The 17,246-nt window shown below is 45.3% G+C and overlaps 1 protein-coding gene across 1 annotated transcript; it reads right to left on the bottom strand.

Moving 5' to 3' along the window:
- Positions 1-928: 928 nt before the first annotated feature.
- znfx1 (zinc finger, NFX1-type containing 1) lies at positions 929-14,522 on the bottom strand. The gene is given in 20 exon segments (XM_051074417.1): positions 929-3,627; positions 3,629-3,925; positions 4,145-4,240; positions 4,336-4,446; positions 6,065-6,232; positions 6,437-6,569; positions 7,057-7,196; positions 7,959-8,191; positions 8,612-8,723; positions 8,834-8,977; positions 9,098-9,246; positions 9,416-9,547; positions 9,685-9,923; positions 10,976-11,082; positions 11,547-11,726; positions 11,826-12,178; positions 12,316-12,550; positions 12,798-13,633; positions 13,733-13,807; positions 14,365-14,522. Coding segments are annotated over 19 exon segments (5,865 nt in total). The 5' UTR covers positions 13,779-13,807; positions 14,365-14,522; the 3' UTR covers positions 929-1,473.
- Positions 14,523-17,246: the final 2,724 nt, after the last annotated feature.

Here is a 17,246-nt window from a genome sequence, read left to right as displayed (position 1 = left end):
CCTTCACATGCAGACAACTGGTCTAACACATCAGAAAGATCGAAGATAGTATCTACAGGTATTATCTTTACCAATAAGAGCAAAGATGGCTCAGAGCATTTATGATCCATTTTAACAGTAAGACCTGAACTCTGCTGATGAATTTGGTTTGTCCTGCTGGAAGTTACTGGGCAGGTTTTTTCTGCAGGGGCAGAAACTCTGACAGTAACATATATTAAGGCCACCTGACATGATAGATGAGACAGTCCACCCTGTAGGATATTACCATTTTTCTGCAGTGCCTCCTCTCGTCCAGCTCTCTCTGAGTCTGCCACTTGAATCCTATAAATACTGAAAGAGTGGCACCCTTTTAAAGTTTGCTCAATTTTAACCTTGTCTTGACAGCACATTTTGTTGTTCTTTTTTCCTCCCTGCAGACAGCGCAGTTTGCATTGAAGCTGGTTTTGTGACAGGGACACATTCATCATGTAATAAAGTGATGCAAGCTGTTACAAAATGCCATAATGAAACTCAGTGAGTCCTGGTGTGAGTCCTGTACAGTAGTGAAGAGGAACTGTAGTTATTTCAGGGTTCAGAGGCACAAAGGATTAACCCTTCCTGCTAACACTTCAGTGTGTGTGTGTGTGTGTGGTGTGTGTGTGTGTGAGCTACAGAAAGACAGAGTTCATGTTTGCTGTGATGGTGAGGAAGAAATGTTTTTTAATCCATCTATTGATTATTTCCTTATGCTGAGTTTGTATGTGTACATGTGCTTTTCTTACAGCAGAGTTACAGGTTTAAATACCAATCACCTCTGTTGAGCTCAGTGCTCTCAGCCTATGAGGACTTAAAAAAACACACAGTAAAACCCCAATTATATTAGAAACATGTTATTTGATGGTGTGTGTGTGTGTGTGTGTGTGTGTGTAAAATAAAGACAGGAATGTGCTTACAGGCCCAGATATTTTTAATTTCATGGAAGCAAGTTACAAGCAAGATAAAAAAAAAAAATCAAGTCATTTCTCTGTCAGTTCTTTTGCAGTGTTTTACTGCCATCTGTTGTTAACCTCCAGGACAAGTATAACAGAGGGAGTCTTCAACATATCAAAGGGTTACAGTCGACATTTGACAAATCATTTAGTGAGTTTAACATTAAAAGCAGTCACCTGTCACTCTCCTGATCATTTAGACAGCAAAATGTTTTTTCTTCAAACAAAACAGCAAATGTGAAAAAGCTCCTTTAAGCAGCAGTGACAGCAGTGTGCCGTAAACACAAGATACAAGGTAACAGAGTGGATATTATTTGATATAAAAGACTGAGTATTGCTATCACGTTAAAAAGTCAATTTAATGCAAGAAAATTATGGATTCAAACATTTATTAAATCACACTGATGTTGTAGAGATCTCTCCTTCAGGTGGTTACAGTGAAGCTACAACAGGTTTCCTCTCATAGGTGTTGAAGCTGAACAGTTGGAGTTGAAGAAGCATCATTTCAGAGGTGAAGCTGATCAAAGTTGAGAATGTTGTTGGCTTCAGACCAAGCAGGATGCTGCGCCCCATCCATCTCTGACGCCACCTGGTTGCCTCTCTCCAGCCTGTGATTGCTGCCACCAATGTTAGCGTTGCAATCAGGGCACTGTCGTCTCTGATTGGCTCCTCCACATTCTGTTATAATGTAGACATGGCCATTGGGACATTTGTGCCAGTGTCCAGGAGGCATTTTCATAGCTGAGACGATCATCTTTCTCTCCTCGTCACTGATGCCCAGCCCTGACAGTGGAAGCTTTTGGCTCAGCACCTTCATGGTTTCCTTCACTGTCTGTTCATCTTCCTCAGTGAACTGCCCAGACTTCTCCAGAACCTCTCTTATTGTTTGTTCCTCAGATCGGACTTTATCACTCTGTCCTCTCTTGTCTGCATTATGACAGTGGAGGTTGAGTTTAGCGAGGACGGTGAGTCTCTGTAACTCTCTCTGCAAATCAAAGACCTGCTGCTCTGTGAATTTCTGGTAGTGGTCACTGAGCCAGACCACAAACTCTGCAACTCGACTGCCAAACCTGATGCTGTGCAGGCACAACATGCTTTCTTTTTTAATCTTTAGTAGCTTTTCGACTCTTATTAGGAAGTCCATCTTGTTTTCCAGGACCCACAGGTCATTTGCTGTGAGATAGCGCTCTTGCAGTCTGTCGTTGATGTGCATGTATTCGACTTGATGATGCATTTCATGGGTGTCACAGTTTTCCTTCCACTGTCTCTGAAGAGCCTTCCTGTACTTTTCAATATCTGCCTGATTTCCATTTATCTTCGCCTTCACCATCTCTATCTCGGCCAGACTGCGGTTGATGTGAGATCCGTAGCGCAGATTCTTGCGGACTGGAGTTTTACACCTGGGACATTCCTTCAGTTTTATGGCCACCTCGTCTTCATGTTCCTGCTGATCGTCACCCATCCCCATGCACCTGTCCATGGCTGTGTACTCAATGATGTGTCCACAGTCCTCTAGCTGAATAAAGCGAGCGTCAGGTTCGTCCTCAGTTCCAAAGAAGATCTCTGTGACCTCCTCATGATTGCAGATTCGGCATTTGGTTGGACACTTGTCTCCACACAGGCCGATGCAGGGGTGGCCGCAGTCCAGGGTCTCGGTACAGGGCTGGGTGCACGGTGGGCGATCGCACGGCTCGTGGCAAAGTTTACTGCATCTTTGATGAGGACACTGCCAGGCGCAGGGCTCAACACATGGAGCACAGGGCTGCCCACATGGCCTCATACACTTACTGTGGACGCAGCAGTTCTCGCACGGTCTCTTACAGGGGGGGCAGTCACGAGTGCAAGGCTCCCTGCACTTGTGAGAGCAAATCAGGAGACGTTCACACTGGTGCAAACATGGGAAATGGAAGCGTCCCTGATAACACTTTCCACAGTTACCGCGGCAGGGATGGCCACATTTCAGCTGATGCTTACATGGGCTCTTACACTTAGGCTCTTCTATCTGTGTTCTGTAAAAGCAGGCATCTTCCTGGCTGTGGCCGCACCGCAGCCTCAAGGTGACCTTCACCCTGCACTTAATGGTGCACGGTTCCCCGCAGGCTGAATCACATGGATGTCCACACCAGAGCTTTTTCTGACAAGGCTCCTGGCATATGAAAGTCTCCGGGTCCTGGTGGCAGGGAACCATCTGTGTGTGCTGACACTGGGGTATGATCTTCTCCACCTTCACTGGACATTTCTTCGGGCATGGCTTATGACACACAAATGTGCACCTGTGTCCCTGATCGCATAAAATCTTCTGGCACTTCTTGCCACACTTGTATTTCTTGTGCTCGGGGTCGTAGGGGTGGCAGACACTTGAGCAGACATGGCCACAGTCCAGACGGAACTGGCAGGGCTGAGTGCAGCCCCCCTCTGGGGCTTGTTTGAAGTCTTCAGCATGGGACGCTTTAATCTGTCGATCTGGATGATTCTGACAGCACAGGGTCAGAGCCCTCCCAACCTGGTTCTTCTCCCTCAGAGTGTGGAAGATGTTGCTCCACAGTGTCACTTTGCCCAGTATTAGACTGTTTCCAATGCAGTAGAGACCTTTCTTGGCGCGAGACAAGGCGACACAGACGCGGTTGGGGATGTTCAAAAAGCCAACTTTACCCGTGTGTGTTGCTGCGGACTAAAGACAGCAAGACAATGTCATTCTCCTCTCCCTGGTACTTGTCCACCACATGAACTTTGACCCCTGAGAACTGGCTGGCAGGCATTAGTTTGCGCAGACAGTGGAGCTGGCCCGTGTAGGTCGTTAGGATAGTAATTTGCTCTGGTTTGTAGTCCTGAAAAAGAAGATAGCGGCAAAGAGCGACCACAAACTTGGCCTCATGTTGGTTCTGATGGCTTCTCCCATCTTTGATCTCTTCTTCGTGGTGGTTGTGCTCCACAAAGAATAAATTGGTATTAAGGCCCTGTAAGACAGCATGTAATAAAAACATATTCTAGGTTATTCGTTTATATTCATCATCTTCTTTTGAATTCAGTATTCTTATATACATCGTCTTACTTGGACTCAAAATATATTTAAAAGTCTAAGACGCTTTCATCCATACAGGAAAGTAAACAGATATACAGAGCTCAGAAAAACAAGCAGAATGCAGACACAGCAGGAGGGAAAATACAACACACACCTTGATGTTGTCATAGTCCAACACAGAGGGATGGTTTTCCAACTCTGAGTAGATGTGTGGGGTCAGAAGACGGGCAATATCTGGCCTCATACGATGCTGAGGAACAAACAAAAACACAAACACAGATAAACACAGGCAATCACATAAAGATGCAGAGGCATACATGCACCTAAAGATGCAGAGACACAAACCTGGTAGTTGAGTCTGACAAAAGGAAGCCCCATCTTCACCAGCCTTTCAAACATGGACATCTCCAGCTTGAAGTTCTTAGCCAGTTCATACACTGTGGCACTGGGCTGCAGCTGAAGGACGAATCACACGTTCATGACACGCTTTAAACACAACAGTAAAACTGAATGGCTTCCTTTTTTATTTTTTGTACAAAGGTTTTAGGACTAGAGATAAATATGATTTCATGACAAATATGTTTTGTCATCTAAATAAGACTTTTTTCATCTTTAGAGAACATACTGTATGATATATGTTTGTCTGCCTGAAACTTTATTTCCAGCTTTTGCCTTCTTCCATCCGGTGGTTATTAAGTTATGTTGGACAGTTTACTGTACTAGATTTGTATATTTAAGCAGAGCAACGACGACTTTCGTGGTCACATGCTCAGAGTGATCAGACCATTTGCAGTTATGTAAATACTGCTGAACACAGGTGGAGACAGCGAGCTCTACAGTGGTGAGCCTGGAAGGGATAAACAATATTCTGCCACAGGTTTGTGTTTAAGGGTGACTGCATGGGAATATAGAATGTATGCAAATGCTCTCTAACTTTCTTTTGCTGCCCTGTTAAGTTTTTTCGCTGTTTTGTCTGTATGTGTGTGGGTTTGTGCACATGTAAGAGTCTGTGTCTGCGCAGATCTAATTTAGCTAGAGGACAGAGTGTGATTGTGCATGTATGTGGGAGGGGTGTGGGGGAGGCAAGACAAATTCTAATATAAATGTGAAGCATTGTGTTCTGCTCGATTCAACACCAAACCTGTGATTAATGAACAGCAGAAAAATGCCAAAGCTTATTTTACTGGGAAAGTGTGATCCATCCACCTCCATTACACACACACATTCAAGTCTGCGTACCACAGAAACAAAGCTCTGAACACTTGTTCATAGAGTCAAAGTAAATACTATCAAACAGCTTTAAACCTCTGAAAAAAACAGACTAACTCATATTTAAACCATCTGAATAACTTCTCCCTCACCTCAGCTATTTTAATGTTCTGTAGTTTAAATGGATAAATCACAGATACTTGAATATTGATTTAGTTATTTTTCAGGTGTAGTCAACATGTGTCTGGCATTAAAGCAGGCAGGGAGCCTCAGGCACAGTGATAAATGATTTTTATATTAATCTGTAAAAATGGCCATTGATTTCTGAGTCACATTAAAAGGAATCTTCAAGTCAAACTCTATTTTAAATTCCATTCTACTGCCTGCTGAACTTTCAGTACGTCTGTTAGCAAGTCAGGTTTGTTTGTACAGTCAAATAAATGCATAGATTCATGCATAAGCAGAATACTGACGAGCAAATATTAGGAGGAGAGCAGACAGAAGTTACACAACAAGAGCCCAGGACAGAATACTGAGATGTGTGATAGAACTGTGTGTAGTTGTGATCGCATACTGCAGATTGCTAGACAGGCTGCCTGGCCATATGTCCTTGGCAGGCCCTGACAAGTTGTTGTAATAGTCTACTGATATCCAGCATATCACTCCTCACTCTTCTCTTGTAATGTCTGGCATGGGATGTTTTTTTTTTGTCCAGCATCCATTTCCCTTAAGGAAACACACACACACAACTATACAACAATCCCTCCTGACAGGTTGTCCAAAGAGAATAGTGGCCTATTCAAACACACTGACACACAGAGTTTAATGAGACCCAGAGCCTTTCAGAGTTTAGGAAAGCTCGTACCTGCTGGTGGTCTCCGATGAGGATCAGGTGTTGGCACGCTTGGCTCAGTGTGGTGATGGTGTGGGCCTCGAGAACCTCTGCAGCCTCCTCTACGATCACCAGACGTGGACGCACTTCCTGCAGAGCAGCGCGGAACTTGGCCGCCCCGGTTGTTGTCATGCCAATAACCTGATGGACGAGGTGTGTGTTTATTTACCCACTCTACAGGATTATCACTTCTATATGATAGTGTGACGCCTCTAAACTGCAGCAGTGGCTTCCTGTACTGAGGATGAACTAACCCTGTAACAAAACATTTGACTTAATAAGGCTCTGCTGCTGATGATTAAACAAACACTAGCCTTCCTGACCACTGCTTCAGTTATAACCTACCGTGGCTTCCTTAAGGAGACAGAGGCTCTCACGTCGTTTAACATCAGCCAGTCTGTCCGCTGTGTTCTGATAGGCCTGTTCGAACTCCAGGGTTCTGGTGTGGAGGTCTGCTCTGTAGCGTGCCACCCACAACCTGCAGACACAGACAATTATAAAGGTCTCATTATTTGCTCTGAATCTGGGAGTACACATAGCACTTTGGTGCTTGAATTTACCATAAGTGTAGCTGAACCATTACAGTGAAACATATTGTATCTGTCCTGGAAGGAAATTGCCCTATTTGTTAGTTTAAATGATAATTAAGACTATGTAAATATGAGTCCTTACAGTCCTGTTTCCACACTGATGAAAACTATGTCTTGGCTCTCTGAGGTGAGAAGATCCTCTGGGATACATTTTCCTGATGATTAGTTGACTTAATTATACACACTGGGAATAGACTGCTTCTACCAGACTGAGGTTGCTCGGGGGATGAGAGGCGCAAAGGAAGAAAAATGAGGAAGGAGGGAAAGAAAGTGGGAGCGTAAGAGAGGTACTTGGAGAGGTGATGGAGAGGATGGCTGGAAAAAAGAATCACGTGCTGTAGTTAGTGAATGAAGGAAATAAAAGTGAAAACCTACCGATAGAGTTTCCATCTGTCTTGCTGAGTCAGGGTCCAAACATCAAAGACCTTATCTGCCTCGTCTTCAGTCATAGATGTCGTCTTCCCCAGCTCTTTTCTGATTCTGTGCTTCATCTTTTTCTTCTGGTCCCGTTGCATCTGGACAGATCAGGACAGGTTAGACTTTAGACCCTCAGTTCATTAAGTCATTGTTCTTTAATTGAAGCACAAAGTTCCACTGTCGTGGTATGTTTCAGATCAAAATTACCATCATACAGTACGCAGTCATTTTGTGAAGTACAAGAACGAGCACGACACAGAAGTAGTGTATTTGTCTTTGTTAGGAAGTGGACTGTTAAACAATTAGAAACTGGCCACAGCTGCTTCGTGCTGTCAACAGACAAGATATAAACATGTCAGAGCCACTGCTCGATCCAAACAGGCAGTGAGTGGTGCTCAAAAGAGGGTTTTGTTGGTGAAGTATTTCCTTAAGCAAATACTTTAACCGTCTCCTGCACAGGTTCTCTGTGGAGTATGAGACCACTGATAATGTGTTTTTGGACAGGGGCCCACGCAGGTATGAATGTGTGCAGGCAGGTGATGTGAGACACAGTCCTGCCAATGGCTTCAGGCTATTCCACTGACCGACAGTTGGTGGCAGCACTGTGCCAAGAGATGAAGCCAACAAAGGCAGGGAGGGCTGACGAGTTATAAAGTCTTCCAAAATGAAGCTTTTCAGTGTGTGGAAGACTACACCTATATCAGACCTCAGGGACAGAGGTAATGCATTTTATTAGAAAAAATAAATGTGTTTGTTTACAAAAAACTCCACAGGATACCTTTAAGTTTGACTGAAGAGGGATTGCAAAAATGTTAAAGTCATGTTAAACTCTTTCTGATCTCTGTGTGAAACATATTTACCTCCCATCCTTCCTCACTCTGCTCAGCCTGTATTTCAGCTTTATCCAGGTTCATAGCCAGCATCAGTTCCTCCACCTCTCTGACAGCCTCCTCTCCTCTCTTTCTGCCATCTCTGCCACCTCTGGGGCCAAAGTTGTCCTCGACGATCCGCTCTGCCTGGATCAGATCTGCCTCCTCTGCGATTTCAATGAGGTCGTCTTCGTCCAGCTCCATCGCTTCCTCTGCTGCTGCATCTAACACATTGTAATAACACTGAGTGTGAGAATGGGTTTTTTTTTTGTTTTGTTTTTGAGGTGCGGCCACAGCCAGGAAGATGCCTGCTTTTACAAAACACAGACAGAGGAGCCTAAATGTGAGTTTTAATTTCATTGACAACTTACGTCACTTAAGTTATACTTTCCGACTTTAGCAAATATTTTTATTACAAATCCATATTTTTCTTTTAACTAGAGTTATTTAAAAAAGAATGAAGTTGAATTATAATAAATGAAATTAATTTATTATACCTGTTCATTTTTCTCAGTCTGTCAACAACAACTGCATCCCAACAACAGCAAGATGAAACAACTTAACAACCATAAACACTAGATGCTCTGTCTGCTGCTGAAGCCAATTATCACTTCCTCTTGCATCATTTGCAGTAAAAGCCTCACCCTCATTTCCATTTGCATTCTCTGTCTCCCTCTGCAGGAAGACAGTGGAACCAAAACCCAACCACTCCATAATCATGCTGGGCTTCTTCTCATTGGAGATCTCAAAACCATCCTGCATCAGAAACACAAATTGATGAGTTTGCACTGTTCTTCTTCTGTCCTGTCCTGTCTCAGTTTACACATATACTGTAGATAAAAAGCTTTTCATTGAGTGTGACTCACAGGTGGAAGGTGCAGACTGTCCCAGTGTGTGTCTGAAATGAACCTTTGTAAGAAGCTTTCACGCAGGATGCCTTTCAGAGAACACTCCAGCTTCATACTCTGACTCTTGAGCTCCCTCTCTGCCTGACACAGCTCCTTGTAAATCTGTTAACAGGTCATTAATAGGCTCAATTATTAGGAATTATTTACAGGAATTCATATTTTGTAATGCACAAGAAAAATAAAGCGCAGAGTCACACTGTAGGTATGGCAGCATGAGCTCACCGTGTTATATGCATCATGCAGGTGCCGCGGCAGCGTACGTCTGAAGTTATGTGAGTGGGTCAGCTCCCTCAGAGTGAAACGCTTCAGGACCTCACTGTTGCTGCGGCCTCCAACTCTCACTATACCCTGTTGCAGAAACTTATGGATACCTACGATACAGGGACAAAACAAATGAACATCACATCCTGTGAAGCATAAAGCTTATGGCTCTTACATTGTCCGTTCATGGTGACTGCTTTAGGAACAGGTGGCTGCATTAGAAATCATCTGCCAAACAACGTATAAAATACATTATTATTGACCAGCATCACTGCTTACCCTCAAGGAACTGATCCAGGGCATGGTTAGTGTAACACACCACCAGTATCGGACCCTTCCCATGTTGATCTCTCCAAAGCTTCTGATTGGTCAACAGAGCCTCAGCAATCTTTAGGCCGACGTAGGTTTTTCCTGAGAAAATGGAGGAAGCAGAATAAGCTCAAGTATTCACTGTTTCAGGGGCAAATCTAAACCTAACAAGTATACAAAACACATTTTACATGTTTGTGCACAGATGAATGAAGTCATCTGGGATTTCAGTGTCTTACCAGTGCCAGGAGGACCCTGTATGATGGCCAGCTCCTTGGTGAGGGCCAGCTGTAAGGCTTTCATCTGAGACTCATCCAGCCCCAACTCCTCCATCCTTGGCCAGGCCTCTTCTGTCAGGCTGTGGAAGGGCAGCATCCTGTCCTTACAGTCAGGTTCAGCTATAGATGACAGGTTATAGACATCTGTTCCTCGCAGGTAAGCTGGGGGTCGCACATCTGTGCTGCACTCCACGATGTACCTGGAAGTATTGGGAATAGGATGACTTTTTTTAGCTTTAATTAATAGATCATCACTAAAATATTGTTTCCCACAGAGGGTTTTCTCAATAGGTTGCAATTAAAAGTTACACTAAAATAAATCCTGCAATAAACATGATTTTCTAAAATCAAAGTTAGTTTTATCATCAAGATGACTTGATGATAACTTTTACACAACAGCCATCACAAGTGGCATTTACAGCAGGATCATTATAATGAAATGATAGCACAAGTAGAGAACTCAGTAAGGTCAAATACACAGCCATATCTATAAGGTTAGCTAGTATTAGCTAACATTAGCAATCACATCAGACCAAGGAAGGCTTTAGCAGCAAAACCCCTGAGTGCACTGAACTGAGCAAGAGTGCATTTTATTGCATATGAATTCAGCTTTTCATTTGTAAAAGACTGTGTCTTTTTCTCAAAAGTTCTAAAGTCTTAAGTAAAAGCATCAGGCTTGGAGTTCTGATTAATAAATGGAAACAGTGGAGCAATCAATGTCCAGAAGCCTCCAGCTGACCCAGGGGTGTTAAATTCAACATCAAGAGCGAGAACAGGAAAACTGATAGACGGACTGGAGGACTGTTTTTGATATAGAAGTAATTTTATATTACTGATAACTCCCATGTTACAGATCTGAAAAGATGGCTGTTTCATGTTGTTCCAGTTAGTAAGTCACTCAGGGAAAGTCTGAGAGACAGATGGCCAACAAAGTGTCTCATATAACACAGTACTTTGTGATATCAGTGAAGGGCACAGGGAGCACAGACAATAACAGCACTTTTGAACTCATCCATGCATGACAGCTTTTTGGGAATACTGCTGTGATATAATTAACTCACGCCAATTAAGAGTGTGATTGCTGAACTTGCTTTGTTCAGTCTCTCCCCCTGCTGCCTTTTGAAAAATCTACATGTGAAGTTGTTTTGAAAGTGCTGTGGGATTATATCATAACTGTGACCTTGACAGTAAATCCTGAAACTCCTCCACAGTGCACACACACACACAGACACACACAGACACACACACATACCTCTGGAAGGGCAGCTCGTCCTCCTCCTGGTCCCTCAGGCCCTCTAGGACGTACCGATAGGCTTCAAAGTAGGCTGTGGTCTCCACCATCAGGAACAGCTGATCCTTCTGTGGGATACAGTTAGTTACTTAGTTCATGTGTTAACTGCCTGGTGCAAGACATCAAATAGGTACATGGTAGTTTATCTGTTCTATATGTTTCATGACAGAAACTAATGTACAGCAGCTGAAAGCATGTGTTAGACTGATGGACATCTAAATACACTCAGTTACACCTGTCTAAAACTGATGCAGTATAACACAACACACCTGTAATGAGTCCTGCTTTTATTAAGGTTAGAATGTTTAGTTTTGTCAGTATTTCATCACCTCATTCACATCAGTGAGAGCAGACTGAACTATAGAAGCTTCTCAGCACAGTATTTGAACTGGGTGAACATAATAAACTGCCTACTTATTGTACTTTAACAGCTTTTATAGATAAGTGGCTAAAACCAGACCCTCGTGCTTTCTTAGTAACTGTGTGCATTCTGCCCTTAGAAACAACTGGAGCACAAACTGTGCTGCCCCACCTGAATTCTGGCCAACTTGACTCTGCTTTCTTCACTAAAGATGATCTGGACCAGTCCCTTCTGCAGGTCTCCAGGGTTCCGATCTGACACCGTGGCATACAGGAAACTCTCGAAATTGTCACAGGACAGGCAGACCAGCGAGCCATAGATCAGCCTCTTTGAATTCTGCCAGCGAACAAACTGTAGGGAGGATGGAGAAAACATAAATATCAACCCAATCAATCAAATAGCAAATTAAATTTAAACAGTGAGAAGACAGAAATCCATCCAGAGACTAACCTTGAGTGGCTGAATGTCAAACTGGACTATGTAGGCGAGGCCAGCGTGCGTACACTTGGGCACCATCAGTTGTGCGTCAAAATACACTCGGATGTCATCGAAGCGCTTGGTCTTCAGTGGCTGATCACTGCTTCCTATGGCCATCTGGTTCCTTCGCAACTGCTGGATCCCCTCCCGGAGCGGCCGTACAAAGTCTTCTCTCAGCAGCCGGAAGTGTGTGTCAAGGTAGAGGTGGGTGTTTGTGTAGCGCTGAGAGGTGAGGTTGGGTCTGAGGAAGGGCCTGTGCTCCTGCTGGAACTCCTCTGGGGTTGGGTAGATCGGTATGGTTCTGAAATCTTGCTGCTCTTCCTCACCTGGGTTAGAAACAATGGGAGTTTCATTTTTTAAAAATCTTTAGTAAAACACTTTTGTCTGATTGTGCAGCGCTGGCTTGAGGGCAGGATATCAAATCAAAATGTAAAAAAAATAGGATAGATAACAGGGCTGTTACCTGGGTTATCAGCACCTGTGTGTAGGAGGGCGTAGGTGTCCCTGTTTGCGCGCAGGGTGCCCTCCCTGGATCTCTCCTGGAGGTGCCGGACCAGGTCCTGCAGACCCTCCAAAGTCTCCTCCATCTGAGGCTGGATGTTCACTCCCATAGCCCTCAGGCTGTTGATGGAGAGCTGGAGCACCGTCAGCAGCAAACTCACAGCCTGAGCGGAGCTACCAGGGAAGGTGGTGAGCACCTGATGAGCACATGTCGAGTGTAATTAGAGTTGTAACTATTAATCTATTAGTTGGCAACAACAAGAAGCACAATAAGGCTAAATTAATATTAATATATATACAAGTCAGATTCTCAGTTTCCAATTCTTAATAAGCAAGTGAGTTCTACAGGAACATTAGATTTAGTTAAAGTTTGAACATTGTTGGTTATATCACAAGAGATTTCATCTCCCCTCAGCTGTGTTCTTCACTCCTTCCTCTCTTTACCTCTGAGGCAATAGCCAGGATGTTTTCCAGATGCTGGGGGTACTGTGCCCTACGGACAGGGTTGAACTCTGACCCCATGCCCACCAGATAGTGGGGCAGGACAGTGCGGAAGAACCCTGAATCTTTAATGATGCTAGCCAGGTGCTGCAGAGATCCTCTGTCTGTGCGTGATTTGAAGGCTTTACTCAGCACCAGGCAGAGGAGTTCGACAAGGTCCTGCCTCATTGTCGTCTCGCAGAGGTGATCCTGGAGGCCGGGGTTCGAGGAGAGCGTGATGGCCACCTCAGATGGTTCTTTCACAGAGAGTTCTTCCAGTGCTTTATAGCCCAGACGACGGCCTGGTGGTGGCCTGACTCTGCCTGTAGAACTGGATCTCCATCCGTACTCTTCTTGTCTGTCTCTAGAACCATCTCTTCTTGCACCTCCTCTACCTCCTCTTCTATCCACACTTTGTCCTCCTCTCCTTTCATCCATTTCTGCCATACCCCCTCTTGCTCCTTCTCTTTCATTTGCACCTTGCTCTCCATTCCTCCCTGCCCCACCTCTATGTCCACCTCTCCCTCCTCCTCCTCCTCCTCTCTGTCTACCACCTCTTCCTCCTCCTCCTCTTCCTCTCTCTTGCACCCCTTCACCACCTCTTCCATCTATCCTCTCCCTGCCACCTCTTCCTCCCCCTCTTTCTCCTCCTCTCCCTCTGCCTCTCCCATGCATTCCTTCACCTTCACCTATCTCCTCCCTTCCTCTGCCCTCTTGTTCTCTCGCCCTGTCTCCCTCTGCTCCTCCTCGTCTTCTCCTTCTGCCTCCACCGGCGTTCTCATTTTGACCAGTATCATTACCTGAGGGAAAAAAAAACAACATTCATACAATGAGACCTTGAAAAGTAAAACCTCAGTTGCTGGACATGAGCTCAAGTTTTTACTTGACTGTATAATTACCATTATTAGGTCCTCTTCTCCCGTTTCTTAAAATCAGCCTTTCCATGGTCTTGCATGTGGCTGGTTAGTTGGTTTCTGAGTGACAAAGAAATAAGACAGTGACAGAAGAACTGGAAGAGTGTAATTTATCTGTGAGCCCATAAAAACAGCCAACATAAGACAGAGCTGAGAGCCAGCTCACTCCTGAGAAGTGGGTTTGTTTTCACCATTATGCACTGTGTTCTATGTATCATCTATCATCTATCAGTGTTTGCAAGGTCACAGGAGTGTTGGAGCCAGATAAGAAGGGATGATCTCACTGTTTAAAGGCTGCTGAGGAAATCAAAACAGCCACTGTGCCTGCCTGCCTCTCCAAACAGAGAGCACGCCCTCTACTGGACACAGGCAGAACGGCCACGGAGAGTAGGTTTCTTTTCACCAGAAGTCGGATGAGAGCTTAGACCACAAAATCTATCTTTTTTTCTTTCTGTCTCCAGAATAATTCAATACATTTCTAACTGTACACTGACTATTGTTCTCAGTCCTGTTCTTATTCATATTTCTTACTAATTGAACAGGTCGTCTCTGCCTCCAGCCTGTTCCTCTATGATAACATAAAGAAAGCAACATAAAGAAAGCGAGAGAGTACTCACCGAGACTGAAATCCACTTGTCCGTGATATTTCCAGGTGCAGTGAGGAGGGGAAACAGGCCTGTCCCGGTCGTCTCTGTCTGAGCCGCTCTGGACTGCTCAGTTCAGGAAGCGGCTATTTAAATGCCGTGTCATTTTCTCTTTCGTTTCATCAGAACAAACAGCGCTGCACCTAGAAGTCAGCGTGGAGCTGATGACTAAGAGGCATATGATTAACATCCATGTACACAAAGAAAGTTTCAACCGTTCAGTTTCTAGCCTCTGGCTATTTTCAAGCCTCATACAGTGTGTGTAATAATAATAATGAGTAATACCACAGTAGAAAAATACTTCATTGTGAACAAAAATCCCGCATTCTAGTTATTTCTTAATCAAAGTCGTGTTGTCCGCAAAAGACACTTGAAGTACTTGAGGAGGCTACTTTATCATCATATAGGCTGCTACTGAATTATAATTACTATTATTGGATGGATGGATTAAAGGTGCTATATGTACGTTTTTGCTATCTCTACATTACCAGCATTCAACTGCTAACTGTTTACTTACCGGTCTAAAAGAAATGTCTCCTGCTGTAAGAAACAAGGCAGTGTTGTACCTAATTTTCTTTTACTGGAGTTAGCATGTTGACCAGCTAGCCCCGTCTCCTTACTTTACAAGAATGGAAAAAAACACCACTGTTAACTCTTGTTTTGCTAGTTCTGTCATTTTTTTCTTTGCCATCAAACGTGGTTTCTTAGCGACAACAGGTGGAGGTTAGAGAACATGGCCTCTGGGCAGCGCAACTTCTTCTTCCTCTCGTGTGACTGAGATCAGACTGGATGCTACAGTGGCGCACCATCGCCTCCCGAGGTACAAGGTGGTATTGCAAGACAGGACGGAATGCGGCTAGCTGGTTAGCATGCTAACTGTCTTTGAGATAATGTTAAAGCTGTTATTTCTTCAAATTCCATTGGTAATTCTAATTGGGGGACTGGGGACATCCGTTTTTCACAATAAGATGTTGAATTTTGTAATTGAAGAATTTGTGATACCCAGATGATATGACAACACACTGCTTTGTAATTTCTGGCAGTGGCTGACATATCTGACTTCAGCACATAGAGAACTTCCAGATTAAAAGTCTCACATCTGTTCTTTTATATGGTTGTATTCCTTAAGTTTGAGATGCTGTAAAAACTCCATAATTTCTGGCAATGGCTGATATATTTGCGTGCAGGACATCTCTGACTACTCACTACTCACATACTGAGTATTGTTCATTTTTACTGTATCAAGTTGGAGGAATTCAGAATTACATCAACCACATCTGTACTTGGTACTACTTGGTTACATTTCTTAAATTTGGGATGGAATAAAAACAATGCTGGGACGAAACCCAACCCTGGACTCCACCCTTACCTGTCTCAGTAACAGGCTACACCGTCACCAGCCCTGGACTCTGGACTCCGCCCCCTTGCCTGTCCTGGCACCAGACTACAACATTCCCAACATTGAGCTCCGCCCCCTTGATTGTCCTGGCACCAGGCTACACCATTCCCAGCCCTGGACTCCGCCCCCTAGACTGTCCTGGCAACAGGCTATGCCATTGCTGGCCCTGGGCTCCGCCCCCTGGGCTGTCCTAGCACCAAGTTACACCATTCTGAACATTGGGCTCCGCCCCCTTGCCTGTCTTGGTAACAGGCTATGCCATCATTAGCCCTGGACTCTGGACTCCGCCCCCTAGACTATCCTGGCAACAGGCTATGCCATTGCCAGCCCTGGGCTCCGCCCCCTTGCCTGTCCTGGCAACAGGCTACAACATTGCTGGCTCTGGGCTCCGCCCCCTTGCCTGTCCTGGCAACAGTCAATGCCATTACTGGCTCTGGACTCTGCCCCCCTGACAACAGGCTACAACATTCCCAACATTGGGCTCTGCCCCCTTGCCTGTCTTGGTAACAGGCTACACCATCACCAGCCCTGGACTCTGGACTCCACCCCCTAGCCTGTCCTGGCAACAGTCAATGCCATTATCAGCCCTGGGCTCCACCCCCTTGCCTGTCTTGGTAACAGGCTATGCCATCATTAGCCCTGGACTCTGGACTCCGCCCCCTAGACTGTCCTGGCAACAGGCTATGCCATTACTGGCTCTGGGCTCCGCCCCCTTGTCTGTCCTGGCAACAGGCTACGCCATTACTGGCTCTGGGCTCCACCCCCTTGCCTGTCCTGGCAACAGGCTATGCCATCATTAGGCCTGGGCTCTGGACTCCACCCCCTTGTCTGTCCTGGCAACAGGCAACAACATTCCCAACATTGGGCTGGAGTCCAGAGCTGGGCTCCACCCCCTAGGCTGTCCTGGTCCAGAGTCATAGCCTGTTAACAAAACAGGTAAGGGGGCGGAGCCCAGGGTTGGGAATGGCATAGCCTGTTGCCAGGACAGGCAAGGGGGCGGAGCCCAGAGCCAGCAATGGTGTGGCCTGTTGCCAGACAGGCAATGGGGTGGAGCCCAGTGTTGGGAATGTTTGCCTGTCTTGGTGATCCATGACTCTGCCCCCTTACCTGTCTTGGCAACAGTCCACACCGTTACTGGCTCTGGACTCCGCCCCCTTGACTTTCCTGGTAACAGGCTACAACATTCCCAACATTGGGCTCCACCCCATTGCCTGTCTTGGCAACAGTCAATGTCATTATCAGCTCTGGACTCCACCCCCTTGACTTTCCTGGCACCAGGCTACACCATCGCTAGCCCTGGACTCTGGTCTCTACCCCGTTGGCTGTCCTGGCTCTGGACTCCACCCCTTTGGCTGTCTGGGCAACAATCAATGCCATTATCGGCTCTGGACTTCACCCCCTTGACTTTCCTGGCAACAGGCTACAACATTGCTGGCTCTGGGCTCCGCCCCCTTGC

Source organism: Lates calcarifer, linkage group LG12 (genome assembly GCF_001640805.2).
Source record: "Lates calcarifer isolate ASB-BC8 linkage group LG12, TLL_Latcal_v3, whole genome shotgun sequence".
In the NCBI taxonomy this organism is placed as follows: domain Eukaryota; kingdom Metazoa; phylum Chordata; class Actinopteri; family Centropomidae; genus Lates; species Lates calcarifer.
The sequence above is the reverse complement of the archived record's forward strand: the minus strand, read 5'-3'. Positions and strand labels throughout refer to the sequence as shown.